Below are 14642 nucleotides of genomic sequence, written 5' to 3' on the forward strand. Positions count from 1 at the left end.
TAGCTATTTTGGATGTTTCAATTCATATTTTCGGTACAAAATATAAAATTTAGGTGATATTTAATAGTTTTAGTTAATTTGGCGAAAATTAGATGACTTTCGTGTTACAAAAAATAGAAAAGCAACTTTTGTTTTACACACTCAAAGTTGAATGACTTTTATTTGATAAAAAATAGAAAAGTGACTTTGTGTTACAAAATCAAAGTTGAATGACGACCGGTAAAATTCAGAGTCCGTTTGGATGGGTTTGACTTTTAAGCCAAAAGCTAGGAATTGTAGCTTTTGGCTTATTTTGTTATTTTAGCTTAAAAATAAGTGCGTAAAAACTTTTTTACTTTATTCAAAACGCTACAAAATAATTTAAAAACGATTTTGGCATAAAAACAAGCCAATCCAAAAACCATATCCCGGACGTAAAACGATATCGTAAGTCTCCGGGAATTTCAAATTTGACGCCAAGATAATGCCTGCTACTACTTTTTTGTTTGGATAATACGTACTTATAGTTAGTACTCCTCACCAACTTTACAAAAAGCGACTGCATAACCACACTGTCAGAAGCTGTATTGTACACTGGGAAAAAACACACACACACACAGAGTACCTCTACTGGTGTGAGAACTGAGAACTGAGAAGAGAGAGAGAGAGAAGTAGCAGCGAAGAAGAGAAGCGGCGGGGGGGGGGGGGGGGGGGGTCCATTTTGCTTCAGTGCACGAAAATAACTCATTTCAGTGTATTGGCCTTAGCTTTCATCTCAATCAATCCTTTTAAACTCTTCCTTCTGCTTGTAACTACTCTACCAATATCAGTGTGCTCTCTTTCTATCTCTCTTTGCAGCTGAGCTATGCCACGACTTTTAACATAACGACCTCTAATTTTCAGGTACTTCTCAGATCTTCACCACATTCTTCTCAAAAACTTCTACATTTCTTTAATTGTTCTTGGATTCCTTTTTTCTTTTGGTTTTAGTGTAGATCTTTCAGTGCCTTTCTGCTGTTACTTCCCTTGTCTTAGTGAATTCCTAATATTTTAAAAATAATCTTTTTCTGCTATTTTCCGTCCAATCTGTTGGTTGAGGAAATTGAATTGGTGCCCTTATTATATTTTTTTACGACGGTGGTTTTCGGGCCAGCTTGCCCGTAACTCCACAATTCCACCGGGTACCTGCTGATGGATTATAATAAGCAGCGGAAGCAATCCCAGTATCAAAATCACATGTAATCTAGGCAAGTAGCATAAATGGGATTTCACGGGTTACCTCTTGGAGCGTGAACAAAGCTCCTTTATCACGTGAGCTTTCAATTCCACAACAACTCAATGAATTCTCCACCACCCGCACGATCTCCGAACGTTCAACGGTCTTCTACTGTGTTACCCAAATAATACCCGGAAATAGTAATTTCGTGTGGGCGAAATTTTCTAGGAAAAAGGGTGAAAAATCAGCCACTCTCAAGTACTCCCTCTAGGTGGAAAACCTTATGTATTTATAGCACAAGTTTTAAGTGTTAAAACCCTTTTCCAAAACCTGTTGGGTTTTCTTTTCCACCAGAAAAAGGATTCCTCTATTTCCTATTATTTAGGCACAGTAGGGACCACAAAATTTAATAAACAAGGCTTCCAATTATGGAATTAATTTGTAATTTTCGAAATTAATATCCACCATAATTAATTACGAAGTATTCCACTAAAAATTCGTAATTGCACTCCTTATTCAATTTCATAGTTCATCCATTAAATCTTATTTAACTCCCCATGTTAAGATTCAGATACTAATCAATTAAATTAAATTACTGACGATTTAATTTATTGATTATTTCCTTTAGACTTTTGCTTAACTTATTTCATGTGTCGGATACAAAATCCACCGGCCGGGTTTACACATGAAAACTTATAAGCTTTCATAAAGGTGTATCATCAATCTCTAAACCGAGACATTGATTCTATCAACTAACTATTATTTCGCCAATGTACACTATTATTCTCCAATTTACTAGGCATATTAACCCACGAAAGAATCTCGCCTTTTAATAAATCAAAATAATAATAATGTACACAACTAATAATAATTATATCAAGATTAAGAGTATAAGTACATTTAATGGCTAGAGAGTTTATTTTATTAAGTCAGTATAAAATACTTATCTCTACTTGGTCCGTTCAATACATACAAAATATACTAGCATAAGAAGTTGGAATTAAACCATTCCCATAATCAATATAAATTATATTTAATCTTGTGCTACAATCATTCCTGATGGTTTGTCCAATTCCATCATTAGATTGTGAACTCAAACTTTATACTTATAAGAACCGATTATTTAATCTTTTGTGTATAAGTTAAACTGTATACACTAAATCATCTACTATATAAGCAAAGGACACAGACTAATATATGATCTATTTAAAACTTTATTAAAACTGAATAAACAATTGTTTCATAATAAATACTATATCTAAACCAAACTCATGGTTAATAGTATATATCCCAACAATCTCCCACTTAGACTTTTAACCATGACAATTTATTAGAATATACTATATCCAAATATATGGTTAATAGTATATGCCCCAATACCTGCTACCGACTTACTTGGAACTTTGCTTAAGCAGATGGGAAGAATCACCTAATGTTTTTCGTCTCCATTGGGATTTGAACTTGAGAACACTAGGCCAAGGGTGCTATATTTTTTTTTCCCCACTTTTCCCTCTCATTTGGATGGGATTAACTTAGAATCCTTAAAATTTCATTTTGTGCTTTCACTCCTCTGCTCGTTTCCACCTTTTTTCTAGTGATAAGTTTAACTTGATTGGACTGACGGTGCTAAAATATCACGAGCTATTGCAATGAGAAAATACATGTAGGTCATTAGAGTAGCTGCTAAATTTTTCCTCTAGAGTCCAAGTAAGTTAATGATCTCGATTAATACGTGCAAGATCAATGAGCGGACTAGCAGCGAAACTGTAAGACATATTCTTTGTAGAGGTTCACTTGCATTGCAACACGGAAGTCTTAAAGAAATTGATTTTTGCAGCTTCATGACTGTGTGAAAAAAATATCACCTTTTTACAGCTACAAGCTTGTTAATCCCTCATCATAAAAAGATCACCATATCATCTTTATATGGTGTCTTAGTAAATGAATATTGTCTTTAACAATATGAGTTTAACTTAAACTCAATATTCAATATGTGCGCACTACCATATATTTAACTACGCATTCTTTTTAATTAATGCAGGATTGAGTTGAAGTCCCATTGTTCCCAGCGTCAGGCTTTTAGTAATGGGGAAGTCTCCGGGAAAATGGATCAAGGCTGTGCTTTTTGGGAAAAAGTCATCCAAGTCTAGTTTCACAAAGGTGTGAGAAGCTTTTATTGTACGTTAGTGTTCTTGGCTGTCTCTGGCTGCAATAGTCAGTGTTTTCTTGTCTTATATATTGCTACCGGGCTGGTGGTCGAAGACAATATATTCTCTCTCTTCCCTGCTCTTGTTGTTTTCCCTAATAAAAATGAATCCTGGATGCATGAAAATTACTTTCTGGCTGTGCTTTAAAAGTTATACGTTTTTGATCTCTTTTATGAAATAATTTGCTACTTGAGTTAGATTTGACCTTTGGGAAATTAGAGACTTTCATGGATTATTAAGTAATCATCTTAGCTACTGACTGACCCCCCCCCCCCTCTTATGAAATCATTGATATTTTCATGATTTCTTTTTAGATCATTTAGGGACAATGGCTTGATGAAACTTGAAGAACAAGATTATTAAAATCAGTTACAAAATAAAACATTAGTAGAGTTCAATGAAATTCATATGATTTGGTTGTGAGAGTAAAGAAGTGGGATGCAAATGTAATCTCTCATATATTACGTTCATCAGCTACTTATCTTAAAAAATTAATACTCCTTCCGTCCCAATTTATGTGTCATACTTTCGTGTTTAGTCTGACCCAAAAAGAATGTCATACTTCCTTTTGTAGAAACAAATTTACTTTAAGTTTCCTAATTTACCAGTCATAAGATGATTTATAGCCACACCAACTTCTAGGAGCTGCTACGCGCCAAGACCCAGAATTCAAGTGAAAATGGAGTTCTTCCTGCAATCAAGCAGAAATAATATGAATAGCGAGCCAGTACTCTATTTATAGATTGGAAAAAAGGGACTCTCTGAAGGGGATGAAGGCCCACATATTCAAAATCTCGGCTCCCCTCAGGGAAAAAGCGGGATACTTAGCTGAAAGGGTGAACAAAGCCGAGCACCTTCAAAGGTTGCTCTAGTTGCGTAAAGCCTTGTGGATTGATTGGGGGTGATGGCTTGTTTTTTGACCACAAGTTTCAAAAGTCCTCCTTTCTTTCTTAAACTCCGTGCCTAGTCAAACACCGCTATATAAATTGGGACGGGGGAGTAGTAAATAACCTACGTACCAAGCCTCAGTTTTAAATTATTCCACTGCTTTAACTCTAGCAATTTAAGCCTGTACACATTTATTTGAAATACTCTTTAGTCCAAAGTTTCCTTTTCTTCGTATCTATAATTTTGCTTAAGAATATTTTTCGAAATATTTACCATCTCAATCTGTGTTCCATATGTAGGACATCAGCGGTGAGAAAAGGTTTGTGACAAAGGCATTTGCGGGGGATCTTGCCCCTAATCCACCAATCCAGAATGTTGATAGGGGTTCTGAGACTGCAGTGGAGAAGGGAACAAGTATTGGCATCACATGTGATAGTGCTGCTTTATCCTCTGTGATACAAGATATAGAGTCGCAAGTTACAAATGGAGCACTTTCAGCTGATGATGCGGAGTTAAAACGGCTAGAGCAAGCTGCAACAAAAGCACAAGCAGCCTTTAGGGGTTACTTGGTAATGTTCATAGCACATCATATCACTATTTGATGAACAGTGGTGTCTTCACTAAAAATGCCAATATTCGTTGGTTAATATTTGACTTAGTTTACACTTGCGAATACATTCTGCATGTACATCCGTATATGCATAAATTTCTAAAAGTAAACAAAATATAAAGCCTTTTATTCTGTTTATCAGGAGTTTTTTTGATGTTCTATGATCTTCTGCACTGCTATTTTCTGTGTGACTAGGACTGTTATTCATCAAACAGTGATTGGGGACTTGAGTTAATGCATCCTCATGATGATCCAAGTTTCAGATGCATTAACTGGGTGTTTTTGTGTTTCTTATTTCTTTTACTTTGCTTTACTTCAGATACTGGATAAGAGAGGTGTTTCTCTTTATGTATATCAATTTTCAAATAGAATCCGATATGAAGTCTAGAAGCTAAATCTATATATCTTGCTTGCCTGCCTGCCTGCAGGGTTCAGTATTGCTATAGGTAGAATAAGTGGTTTACTAAAAACTGAAGAAGCTCCAATGCTTTTAGTTTCTTCTAATTACAACCAAATAACCCACCTTGAATTGTTCTTTTGTTGAAGGGGACCATGACTTATGTACTTGTTTGTCAGGCTCGTCGGGCATTTCGAGCGCTTAAAGGCATTATACGGCTGCAAGCTCTTGTTCGTGGGCACTTGGTAAGGAGGCAGGCAGTTGCTACTCTACGGTGCATGCGAGCAATTGTTAGTGTTCAGGCATTAGCTCGTGGTCAAAGGGCTAGACTTTCAGATCCCACCCATCAAGTCCTTAGGAGGTACAATTACGGAGAACATAAGGTAACTCTTGGAATACATGTCTTATTAAATGCTTTTGTGAAAATGTCCTCCTTTTTCTTGCTCATCTCCCGCCGCTATCCTCGTCCTGTTACGTGAAAGCATTGTTATAAGAACGAGACTGACTCGATCTTTATGAGCAAAGATTAAAGAGCTAGTTTGATGTATTATACCTGTAGGTTAGAAGAAAGTTCTATTTAACATTTGTTGGACCCCAGAAACATAGATTGCTGGTTTAAGCTTGGATAAATGAATTTGATAGTTTAAGTTATAAATTTATGATTTCATATTTTATAAAACTTAAAAAGAATTTTTGACAGTACCTGTGTTTCTAATAGTGTGTCAATCACTAAGTTGTTCCAAAATGAATAGTGTCACATAGAATTGGATGTGGGATTATCTTCAATTGCCATCTTTTTCTTTTGGATGAAGAATCTTCAATTGCCATCTTTGAATGCATTATTAAAAATATGAATCTTACATAAGCAGAGTTGTTTCTTATTGAAGCAATCACGATCAAATATTTTTTTAAGTTCTGTATTTTTTTTCCTACTTTCTTTAAGAGTTATTGAACGATGTATGAACTTTTTTCAATATTTGCTTAGTTTCCATCCCAATTTGCTCCATCTAATTTCCCTTTTCGTCATCTAAATCTACTTTACCAATTTCCCCCAAGTATTCTGCCTCTTAAGAATTCAAATCAATAAAACGAGTCTCTTAATGGGACCAATTAAATTTGGACATAGTTCATGGTTTTCTTATATTGAGCATACCCTCTTCATCCAATGTTTTCACTTTGAAAGTATGAGGTCCCTTCCCAAATGGTGTTTTGTCACTTTTGATAATGTTAGCGGAGCACAAAATGCAAAGTTTGACTTTGTTGCCACTGATCACCATGAACACGTATCAGATCTGCTAATGTGCCTCTGTTCCTATTCTTTTACCTTGATAAGTTTCTGGATAGTTTTCATGTGTTTTACACATGATATATAATATGTCTGTGCTATTGACCCTGCATTATGTGTGTTCTCTGTTTGAGCAGGATGCTAAGCAGGTGGATTTAACTGTTGTAAGCATGTCTGTTAGGCCAGAAAAGCTAACAGCTAGTGCATTTGTTTGCAAGGTATTGTTGACCTTTTCTTCCTCAGATGAAACAAAACAGAAAGAATCCATCTTAGAAGGTTAGAATAACCTGGTATCTGATATATCTTCAACTTTCTGTTTCTTTAATATATAAAAAGTTGATTTTATAATAAGTTGTAATAGAGTAACGCTGTCTTTTTATTTTTTCCCGCATTGTGAATTTTGCCTCTTCTTGATGCCTTAAAATGAAATCCATTACCTTATCTAAAAAAAAGTTGATTTTATAAAAAGTTTTGTTTTGTTTTATTGGATAAAGAGATTTGATATTCTGCACATATGCCCAAGTTCCTAAATAATCCTAACTTCCTTCGCATCATGTCCATCTTTTACTAACTCGCCTTGTCTGAATGAGTATAACTGATGCCTCTTTGGCCCTTTAGTGCTCTGGAGTATTTTGGATTTGTCTTTATTGTGATGATAGTCCTAGTCTTCTCAGGTCAATTTGATAGTGCCTTGATGCCTTCCAAGTCAACTGAAACCAGAAAGTTGTGATACTTCATTTGCCGAGGAAGTTAAATATGTGTAGTACCAAATCGGTCTTTGATGCCTTAATCCTTGGAAAAGAGTTATTTACTAGTTGAGAGGTTGTTCAGGTTCTTGTTCATGGTATATTAAGAGTTGTGAGGTATCAATATAATCTAAAAAGTGGTAGGATTACGGTAAAGGAATAAGTGTTCACACAGAGGGAGGAAGGAGGGGAGTTGCTTCAATTGACAAAAGCTAATACCATATGATGTACATCACTGAGCTCTAATGATATTTCTTCTGAAATGGATGTGAAGGATAACAAATGAACGTAGTAACTGATGACAAGTAAATAGTAAAATATTCTTTCTCTAGACATGAATATAATTTGACAGTTCTATTGTTTCTTGTTTTAGCTTCTTGCTGCAGTGCCAATCGCCATGCCCTTGAGCCTTCAGTATGATGAGTGTGAACCTAATTCAGTTCGGCAGTGGCTTGAGCGCTGGTCGCTATCTCGCTTTTGGGAACCACTTCCACAAGCGAAGAAAGTTGTTGACACAAAGTCACAGAAAAAACAAGCCAGCGGACAGAGTGTTGGGACAGAAGTAGTAAGATCAAAACGGAGTGTCAGGAAGGTTCTTTCAGCAGCAACTGGTGATGTTAGTACTGTAAGTTCTTCTGATCCTGAAAAACCCAGGCGTAACATAAGGAAAACCACAACTCATCAGATAGAATCAGTGCAAGATCAACCTCAAAATGAACTTGAGAGGGTCAAACGGAATCTAATAAGAGTTACTGCAGCTGTGGCAACACCTCCAGAAAAGTCAGATGCAGAAACTGATAAGGCACGACAGATTCCTATTCCAGCTCAAGCTCAGGCAAAAACCTCAATATCCTCAGCTTCTAATGTTGGTGAAGTACTGGTGGTTAATTCTCCTGAGAAAACGAGTGATTCAATTTCTGAAATTGACAAGTTAGCTTTGACTAAAGCTCCTATCAGTGATTCAATTTCTGAAATTGACAACTTAGCTTTGACTGAAGCTCCTATGCAAGTAGCTGGGGAGGAACCAACTGATGTGTTGCATGATCATCCTACAGTTGAGCAACAGCAATTACAAGAGGAAAATGTTGGTAAAAGCAAGAACAGTCCAATTGTTAATGAGGAGCTTAGCTCCAAAGAAGATCAAACTAGTAAAGAGAGAACTAGGAGGAGGAGATCTCTTCCATCAAAGGAAGAGAACTCCGAGAATATCTCTCAAAATACACCAAGTGTGCCCAGCTATATGGAATCAACTCAATCTGCAAAGGCGAAGCTTAAAACACAAGGGTCTCCTAAGGTAAGTGAAGATGGAGCTGAAAATGTTGTTGTCCGGCGTCATTCTCTACCATCCTCTACCAATGGAAAAATCAGCTCATTGTCTCCTCGGGTGCAAAGGCCCGTTCAAGCAAATGGAATAAGTGGAAACAAGAACAACAGATCAATGCCAGCTTCTAGAGATGGTAAGAAACTAAGAATACAGACTTCTCTTTCTTGTTGAGTTGTACGGTTTAAGTTTTGAAATTTCCATTTGATGATGCAAAGCTGCCTCAAATTAGTACACCTTCATTATTGCTTATATGTTAATTGAAATGTTTTTTTTAGTTTAAATAAATCAGAAATGAAGTTGCTTATCAAAAAAGTAAATCAATATTGTATTTACAAGCTTGTTCTTAGTCAGATCAAGTAAGCTATATCTGGAAAATTTCTTCTTCTTAATTAACTTATGGCAATCATCGATGATTAAAATCCATTCTTTAAAACTGGGTGATGCTGCGTCATTGTTTCTTTGGGTTCATGAAATTCTCTCTCGCTCGCTCGCCAATTAGAACTATCAAACCACTTGCATGTGTATAATGGAGTAATGTGTATTTCTTTTCTTGCTGTGTTTATGATGTCCTCTTTCTTGTTTTCTTCTCAATTGGTTCTTGTAGTCATTAGATCAGATGTTTATGAGCTCTTTAATTTTCATTGACTTCAATAATGTCACCTTTTGATAGAATTGTATGGATATAGAGGACATATATAATTGACTCCAACAAGTTTGAGACTGAGGTATCATGGTTGAAATGTCATCAACTCCTCAAATGATTACCTTTCTTTGCGTTAGCAGAAAAAGCGCTTCAACCTGGTTGGAGGAGATAAGTTCAACAATTTGCTCAATCAACAAACAGTAATGGTGCATGTGGTGGCAATTTTGTTTCTTGTGCTATCTTCAAAAGTTTGAACTGCTAATTCGAAACAGCTGTTGTTTGATATCATAAGCATCTTTATCATGTTTCCATTAGTGGTGTGGGTTTATTTGCATGAGAATGTACAGTTGGTTGTAGACCGAGAGAGAATGTTTCAGTTAACAGCATGTGTATGTTATTTTTTAGTTACTGTTTTTTCTAACTGATGCGGTAAGCCCCATATGCTTTGACATAATTACCTTTTTTTTTTGGTCAGGAAAGATAAACATATATTAGATAGTAAACTATTACATGGAGCTAGTAGCTAGAGTTACATAGTTACTACATAAAACTATAGGGGAATCTCTAGGGAGATTCTGACTTGGGGTGTCCCCGGAGGGACTAACATTTGTCAGTGCTTATGGTGGATATACAAATGGGGAGGGTGAAGGGGAATAAAAGAAGGAATTTTTACCTCCTATAGCAAAGATTAACACCTTATTTATTTTAAATAAATATCATTTAAAAAAATTATATTCTATAGATACTTTTTTAAGATTTATAGCAAAATATTTAATTTTGGTTATCTCCTAGTCCTAAGCCACTAAATACGCTAATCAGTTACACTATTTTCTTTCTCTCTCTACTTTGATACATCTCATTCTCTTCCCCTATCCCATTAAAATTTCCCATCTCCTCCTTCCACCGGATTTGTGCAAAGCCCACTTCAGAAATTGCTCCGGTTCCCGCATCCGATGACTACAACGGCATATTCCTACAGCTAGAAAACCCAGGGGATCGATGTTTTTCGTATTGTTAGAATTAAGAGAAACTTAATAAGTGTTTAAGGTTGAAACGTTGGCACATGAAGATCTGCTAGTGATGAGAAAAGATACGTGCAATCAAGTACATACACTTACTTCCTTTTCTTCCTTCTCGTAAATTATCCCTCACTAACATTTTGATGAACTAACTTGACTCCTACTGAGTTCAAGAAAACTTCTGTTATGATGTAGAGGCCTCGTGAATACAGTCCCTGCCAATTGAAAAAATTTCACTGCTGTATAAGCTGGCTCCACTAGCCTCGTGAATACCGTAAAATTGAGATATGGATGTTGTACGATGATTTTCTGTTAATATATGTCAATATATTTTATATGTCAATGTATTTTCATGTATTTCATTGTATTCATTGTCTTTTTTTTTAATTGTAATTCAATGTATCTCGTTGTATTTCATCTATTTCATTGTATTCACTGTCTTTTTTCTCTCATTGTATTTCAATGTATCCCGTTGTATTCTATGTATTTCATTGTATTCACTGTCTCGCTATATGCCATGAATTTATTCATAAGTTTTTTTTAATTAATATAATTTATGTATTCAGATGTATTATATAATTTCTCTGAAGATTGCTATGTTTTTGGGTATTTTTCGGTTGAGAATCTTTTTTATAACTGAAAATACAAAATTTGTGTGTTATAATTGAGTTTGTTGAGTTATATTAGGAGTCTATTATGTTAATTGATTCACTTTCCCTTTTAAAAACAGTGTAATCCCCTATTTCACGCCGTGAATATAGTCGAATACAATAATCTGTCCAGCTGTAATCCCATATTTCACTCCATGAATACAGTCGAATACACTCGAATACAACAACTGATTAGCTGGACTTCCCTGATTCACGCCTATTTTTGCTACTGTATTCATGAATACAATAGCTTAAATACATGAAATACATCTTATAACCACATAAAAGGTATCTATAATCCGTAATATAGCAAATGGTATCTATAGATGACTAATTACTACTAAAAGATAGTGTTTTATGAAAATTCCTCATAAAAAAAACAAGCCTTGACAAAACGTTTAGTAGCTACGCCTTTTAGGTCTGCTTGGTATGCACATGGCCGTACGGAGGATTTTGTGTAAACAGTGTCGACATTTAAAAATGTGATCAAATAAATCAATTATTGTAATGACATCATATAAAAAATTAAAAATACCATCTGTGATATATAAATAAAACACAATTAAATATATTATTACAATCCTACTAGATTTTTTTAATATATTACATTCTCATTAGAATTAATACTAAATACTGTGTTTTCCATATTCATTTTAAAATTATTTATTATGGCCTTAATATTATAGGCAATTAGTGATGTAGTGGTAACTTTGCCCTTAACTAATGGTCGAGGGTTCAATATCTAGATTTTTATCCTTTTAGCATACAATATATAGGGAAAAGAATTTCTAAAATACAATATATAGGGGAAAAAAATTTCTAACACTAACAACACACGCACACGCAGCTACAAGGAATCGAACTTCTGATGACTGCAACGCCCGACCAAGTGACCTAGGAGCTTTTACGTTAATGCAATGCCACTTTTTTTTATTTGTCTCATCTTTGCATATCAGTTAGATATTCATATACTATTTAGTAAACATTTCCGACTAAGTGGTGTCAGATGATACCGCTTGAGACAAGGTATGTCCGCCCCTGGATATGCATCCAGTGCAACAAACGTTGGTGACGACAAAAGCAGCATTGTAGTATCCGGAAGGGTGGTGCCATATTTTGCTAGGTGGTCAGCGACCGTATTTTGCTCCCTGTAAATATGCGTAACAGTAGGCTCATTTAGCATGCGTAGGAAGTACCTGCATGATAAGTGAGTGGATTTGTTATAAAGTGAATGTATGATTACCTTAGCATCCATTTTTACTTCCAAAGGTTGGAAGTTAAATTGAAGAGCAGCCAATTGAAAACCGCGTAAAAGAGCAAATAATTCCATGTCATTGTGTGAACCAGAATGTAAATGTCCAGCAAAACCTAGAAGCCATTTCCCATCAGAATTTCGAAAAATGCCGCCATAACCATTAGAGTTATTTGAGGAAGCGCCATCAGTGTGTAACTGATAGATTCCAGGTGCGGGAGGGTGCCATTTCACATACATGGGGAGTTTGGGTTTGTATCTAGGCATAGAAGAAGTGCAGTGGTAAAATTCTACTGCTCTAGTGGTGATGGTATGTGAGTTGGGGATATGACGTAAATTGTGAAAGGAGTTGGAGTTGCGAGAGAGCCATAAATGCCACAAACAGAATGGTATAAATGTAGATGGGGGTAGGGAATAGGGTAATGGTGCTGCCTTAAGGTGGGTAATAGCGTGAAGCCATTGGTTCCAGGATGTGTGATGGCTATACATACGTGTTAGGTTTTGGAAAATATTGAAGGTGTTCCAAAGTGCTGTGGCATTTTCACATTGCAGGAAAATATGTTGAATGGTTTCTTCCTGATTACAAATATGACATAAATTATCTGGAGTGATACTAAGTTTGTACAAGTAAGCTTTAGTGGGCAGACGTTTATGGTATAATAGCCAAAGGAAATGGGCTATCTTAGGAGGAATATGGAGGTGCCATATCCAACTAAAGTGGTTAGTATTGTCTGGCTGTAGCAGCGTATGGTATGACGAGTTAAGAGTGAAAAAGGAGGTTGGAGTAAGAGCCCAGGATAGGTTATCAGCGGTATTAGAATGTTGAGGGAGGTAGATGCTGCAGATTTGGTTTGTGATATTTGTAGGAAGGTCAAAAGAGAGGGAGGAAAGGTTCCAGGTGTGATTGCTGATGAAATTAGCAACTGGGTAGGGTTCCTTCTCTATGAGTGAGGGGTCCACAAATAAGTGGTCTTAGTGTTGTATTTGGTTTAATCCAAGCATCATGCCAAAAATTGATAAAATTGCCATTAGATATTTTCCAAAGGGCACCCTTTTGACAAACGGACCATCCTTGTATTATGTTGCGCCATATAAAAGAGGGGAGGTTTGCTCGACGTGTTCGGGGTTTACAATATTTTGAGATAAGGTTGGATGCCCAGAAAGTAGTGGGAGAATGGAATAGACGCCACGCGAGTGCTGCGTGCAATGCTTTATTTTTTTCAGATAGTTTCTGAATACCCAAGCCTCCTTGTGATTTAGGGGTAGTGACGACCTCCCATTTAAGAAGATGTAAACGTTTTTTATGTTCAGTAGTACCCTAGAGGAAGTTACGCTGGTATCGTTCAAGATGCTTTATGATATAGGGGGGAAAGCTTAATGTATTGCATGACATGATTTGACAATGTATTTAAAGTACTTTTTATAAGGGTGGTACGACCTGTCAGTGAAAGAAAGTTAGTTTTTCAACCTGCTAAGCATATTTTAAAATTATCCAAGACAAATTAAAAATCTCTTTTTTCTGGTCGTTTGAGAAAAATGGAAAAACCTAAATATTTTCCAAATGATTTCCCTTCTTCCATATTGAAATATTGGAGGATTGAATTCTTGGTGTGTTGAGGGCAGTTATTTGAGATTTTTTTTTTTTTTTGGACTTGGCTAGATTAATCTTCATGCCTGGCCATTCACTGAAATGCCGTAGAGTATTAATAATTGTAGCGCAAGAGGTGGGAGTAGTGCAGGATGCGAGTATAATGTCATCCGCGAAAAAAAGATATGATATGGGAGGAGCATTGGGAGATAGAGTGATGGGGTGCCATGAGTTGTAATCCAGTGCATTTTGGATACTTCTGGACAATATTTCCATACAAGGATGAATAAATACGGTGATAAAGGGTCTCCCTGGTGAATGCCACGAGCGGGTTGAAAAGTAGTAGTAGGTGCACCATTGAGCAAAATGGAAAATGAAGACGTGGATACACAAGACATAATTAATTGAATGAGTTGTGTAGGAAAATTGAAGTAGGTAAGGGTATGTTTTATGAAAGATCATTCAAGACGATCAAAAGCATTTTCTAAATCAAGTTTTAGTAACATGCTGGAGTTAGCACCTCTCATTGTACGAAATTTATTGAGAATTTCCTGAACAATAATAGCGTTGTCTGAAGCTCTTTTGTGTTGTTGAAAACTTGTTTGAGTAGGGCGAATGAGAGTGTCCAAAAAAGGCTTGATGCGATTGACCATAATTTTTGTGATGATTTTGTAAATAGTATTACATAGACTAATTAGACGATATTGGTGGACCCTTGCTGCATTTTTAAATTTTGGAGTGGCATAAAAAAGTAGCACTTATATTCTCAGGGATGGTGCAAGAATAGAAAATTTGGTGGCAAAAGTCAAGGACAAGTCCTTGGATTTCAGGCTAATAT

At 35.9% G+C, this 14642-nt stretch overlaps 1 protein-coding gene across 6 annotated transcripts; it reads left to right on the plus strand.

Moving 5' to 3' along the window:
- Nucleotides 1-563: 563 nt before the first annotated feature.
- Nucleotides 564-9681, plus strand: LOC107818162 (protein IQ-DOMAIN 31). 6 transcript variants are annotated; one of them, XM_075243001.1, is made up of 8 exons: nt 576-733; nt 838-882; nt 3237-3355; nt 4590-4859; nt 5477-5680; nt 6720-6800; nt 7702-8785; nt 9436-9681. In XM_075243001.1, exons 3-8 carry the CDS (start codon nt 3281-3283, stop codon nt 9465-9467), a joined length of 1746 nt encoding a protein of 581 aa, XP_075099102.1. In that variant the 5' UTR covers nt 576-733; nt 838-882; nt 3237-3280; the 3' UTR covers nt 9468-9681. The 6 variants fall into 6 exon arrangements, with proteins under 6 accessions (XP_016499590.1, XP_016499588.1, XP_016499589.1 ...); XM_016644104.2 differs by having other exon boundaries at nt 564-882; nt 9323-9681; XM_016644102.2 differs by having other exon boundaries at nt 564-882; nt 9433-9681.
- The last annotated feature ends 4961 nt before the right edge of the window (nt 9682-14642 follow it).

This window comes from Nicotiana tabacum, chromosome 22 (genome assembly GCF_000715075.1).
Source record: "Nicotiana tabacum cultivar K326 chromosome 22, ASM71507v2, whole genome shotgun sequence".
Taxonomy (NCBI): Eukaryota; Viridiplantae; Streptophyta; class Magnoliopsida; order Solanales; family Solanaceae; genus Nicotiana; species Nicotiana tabacum.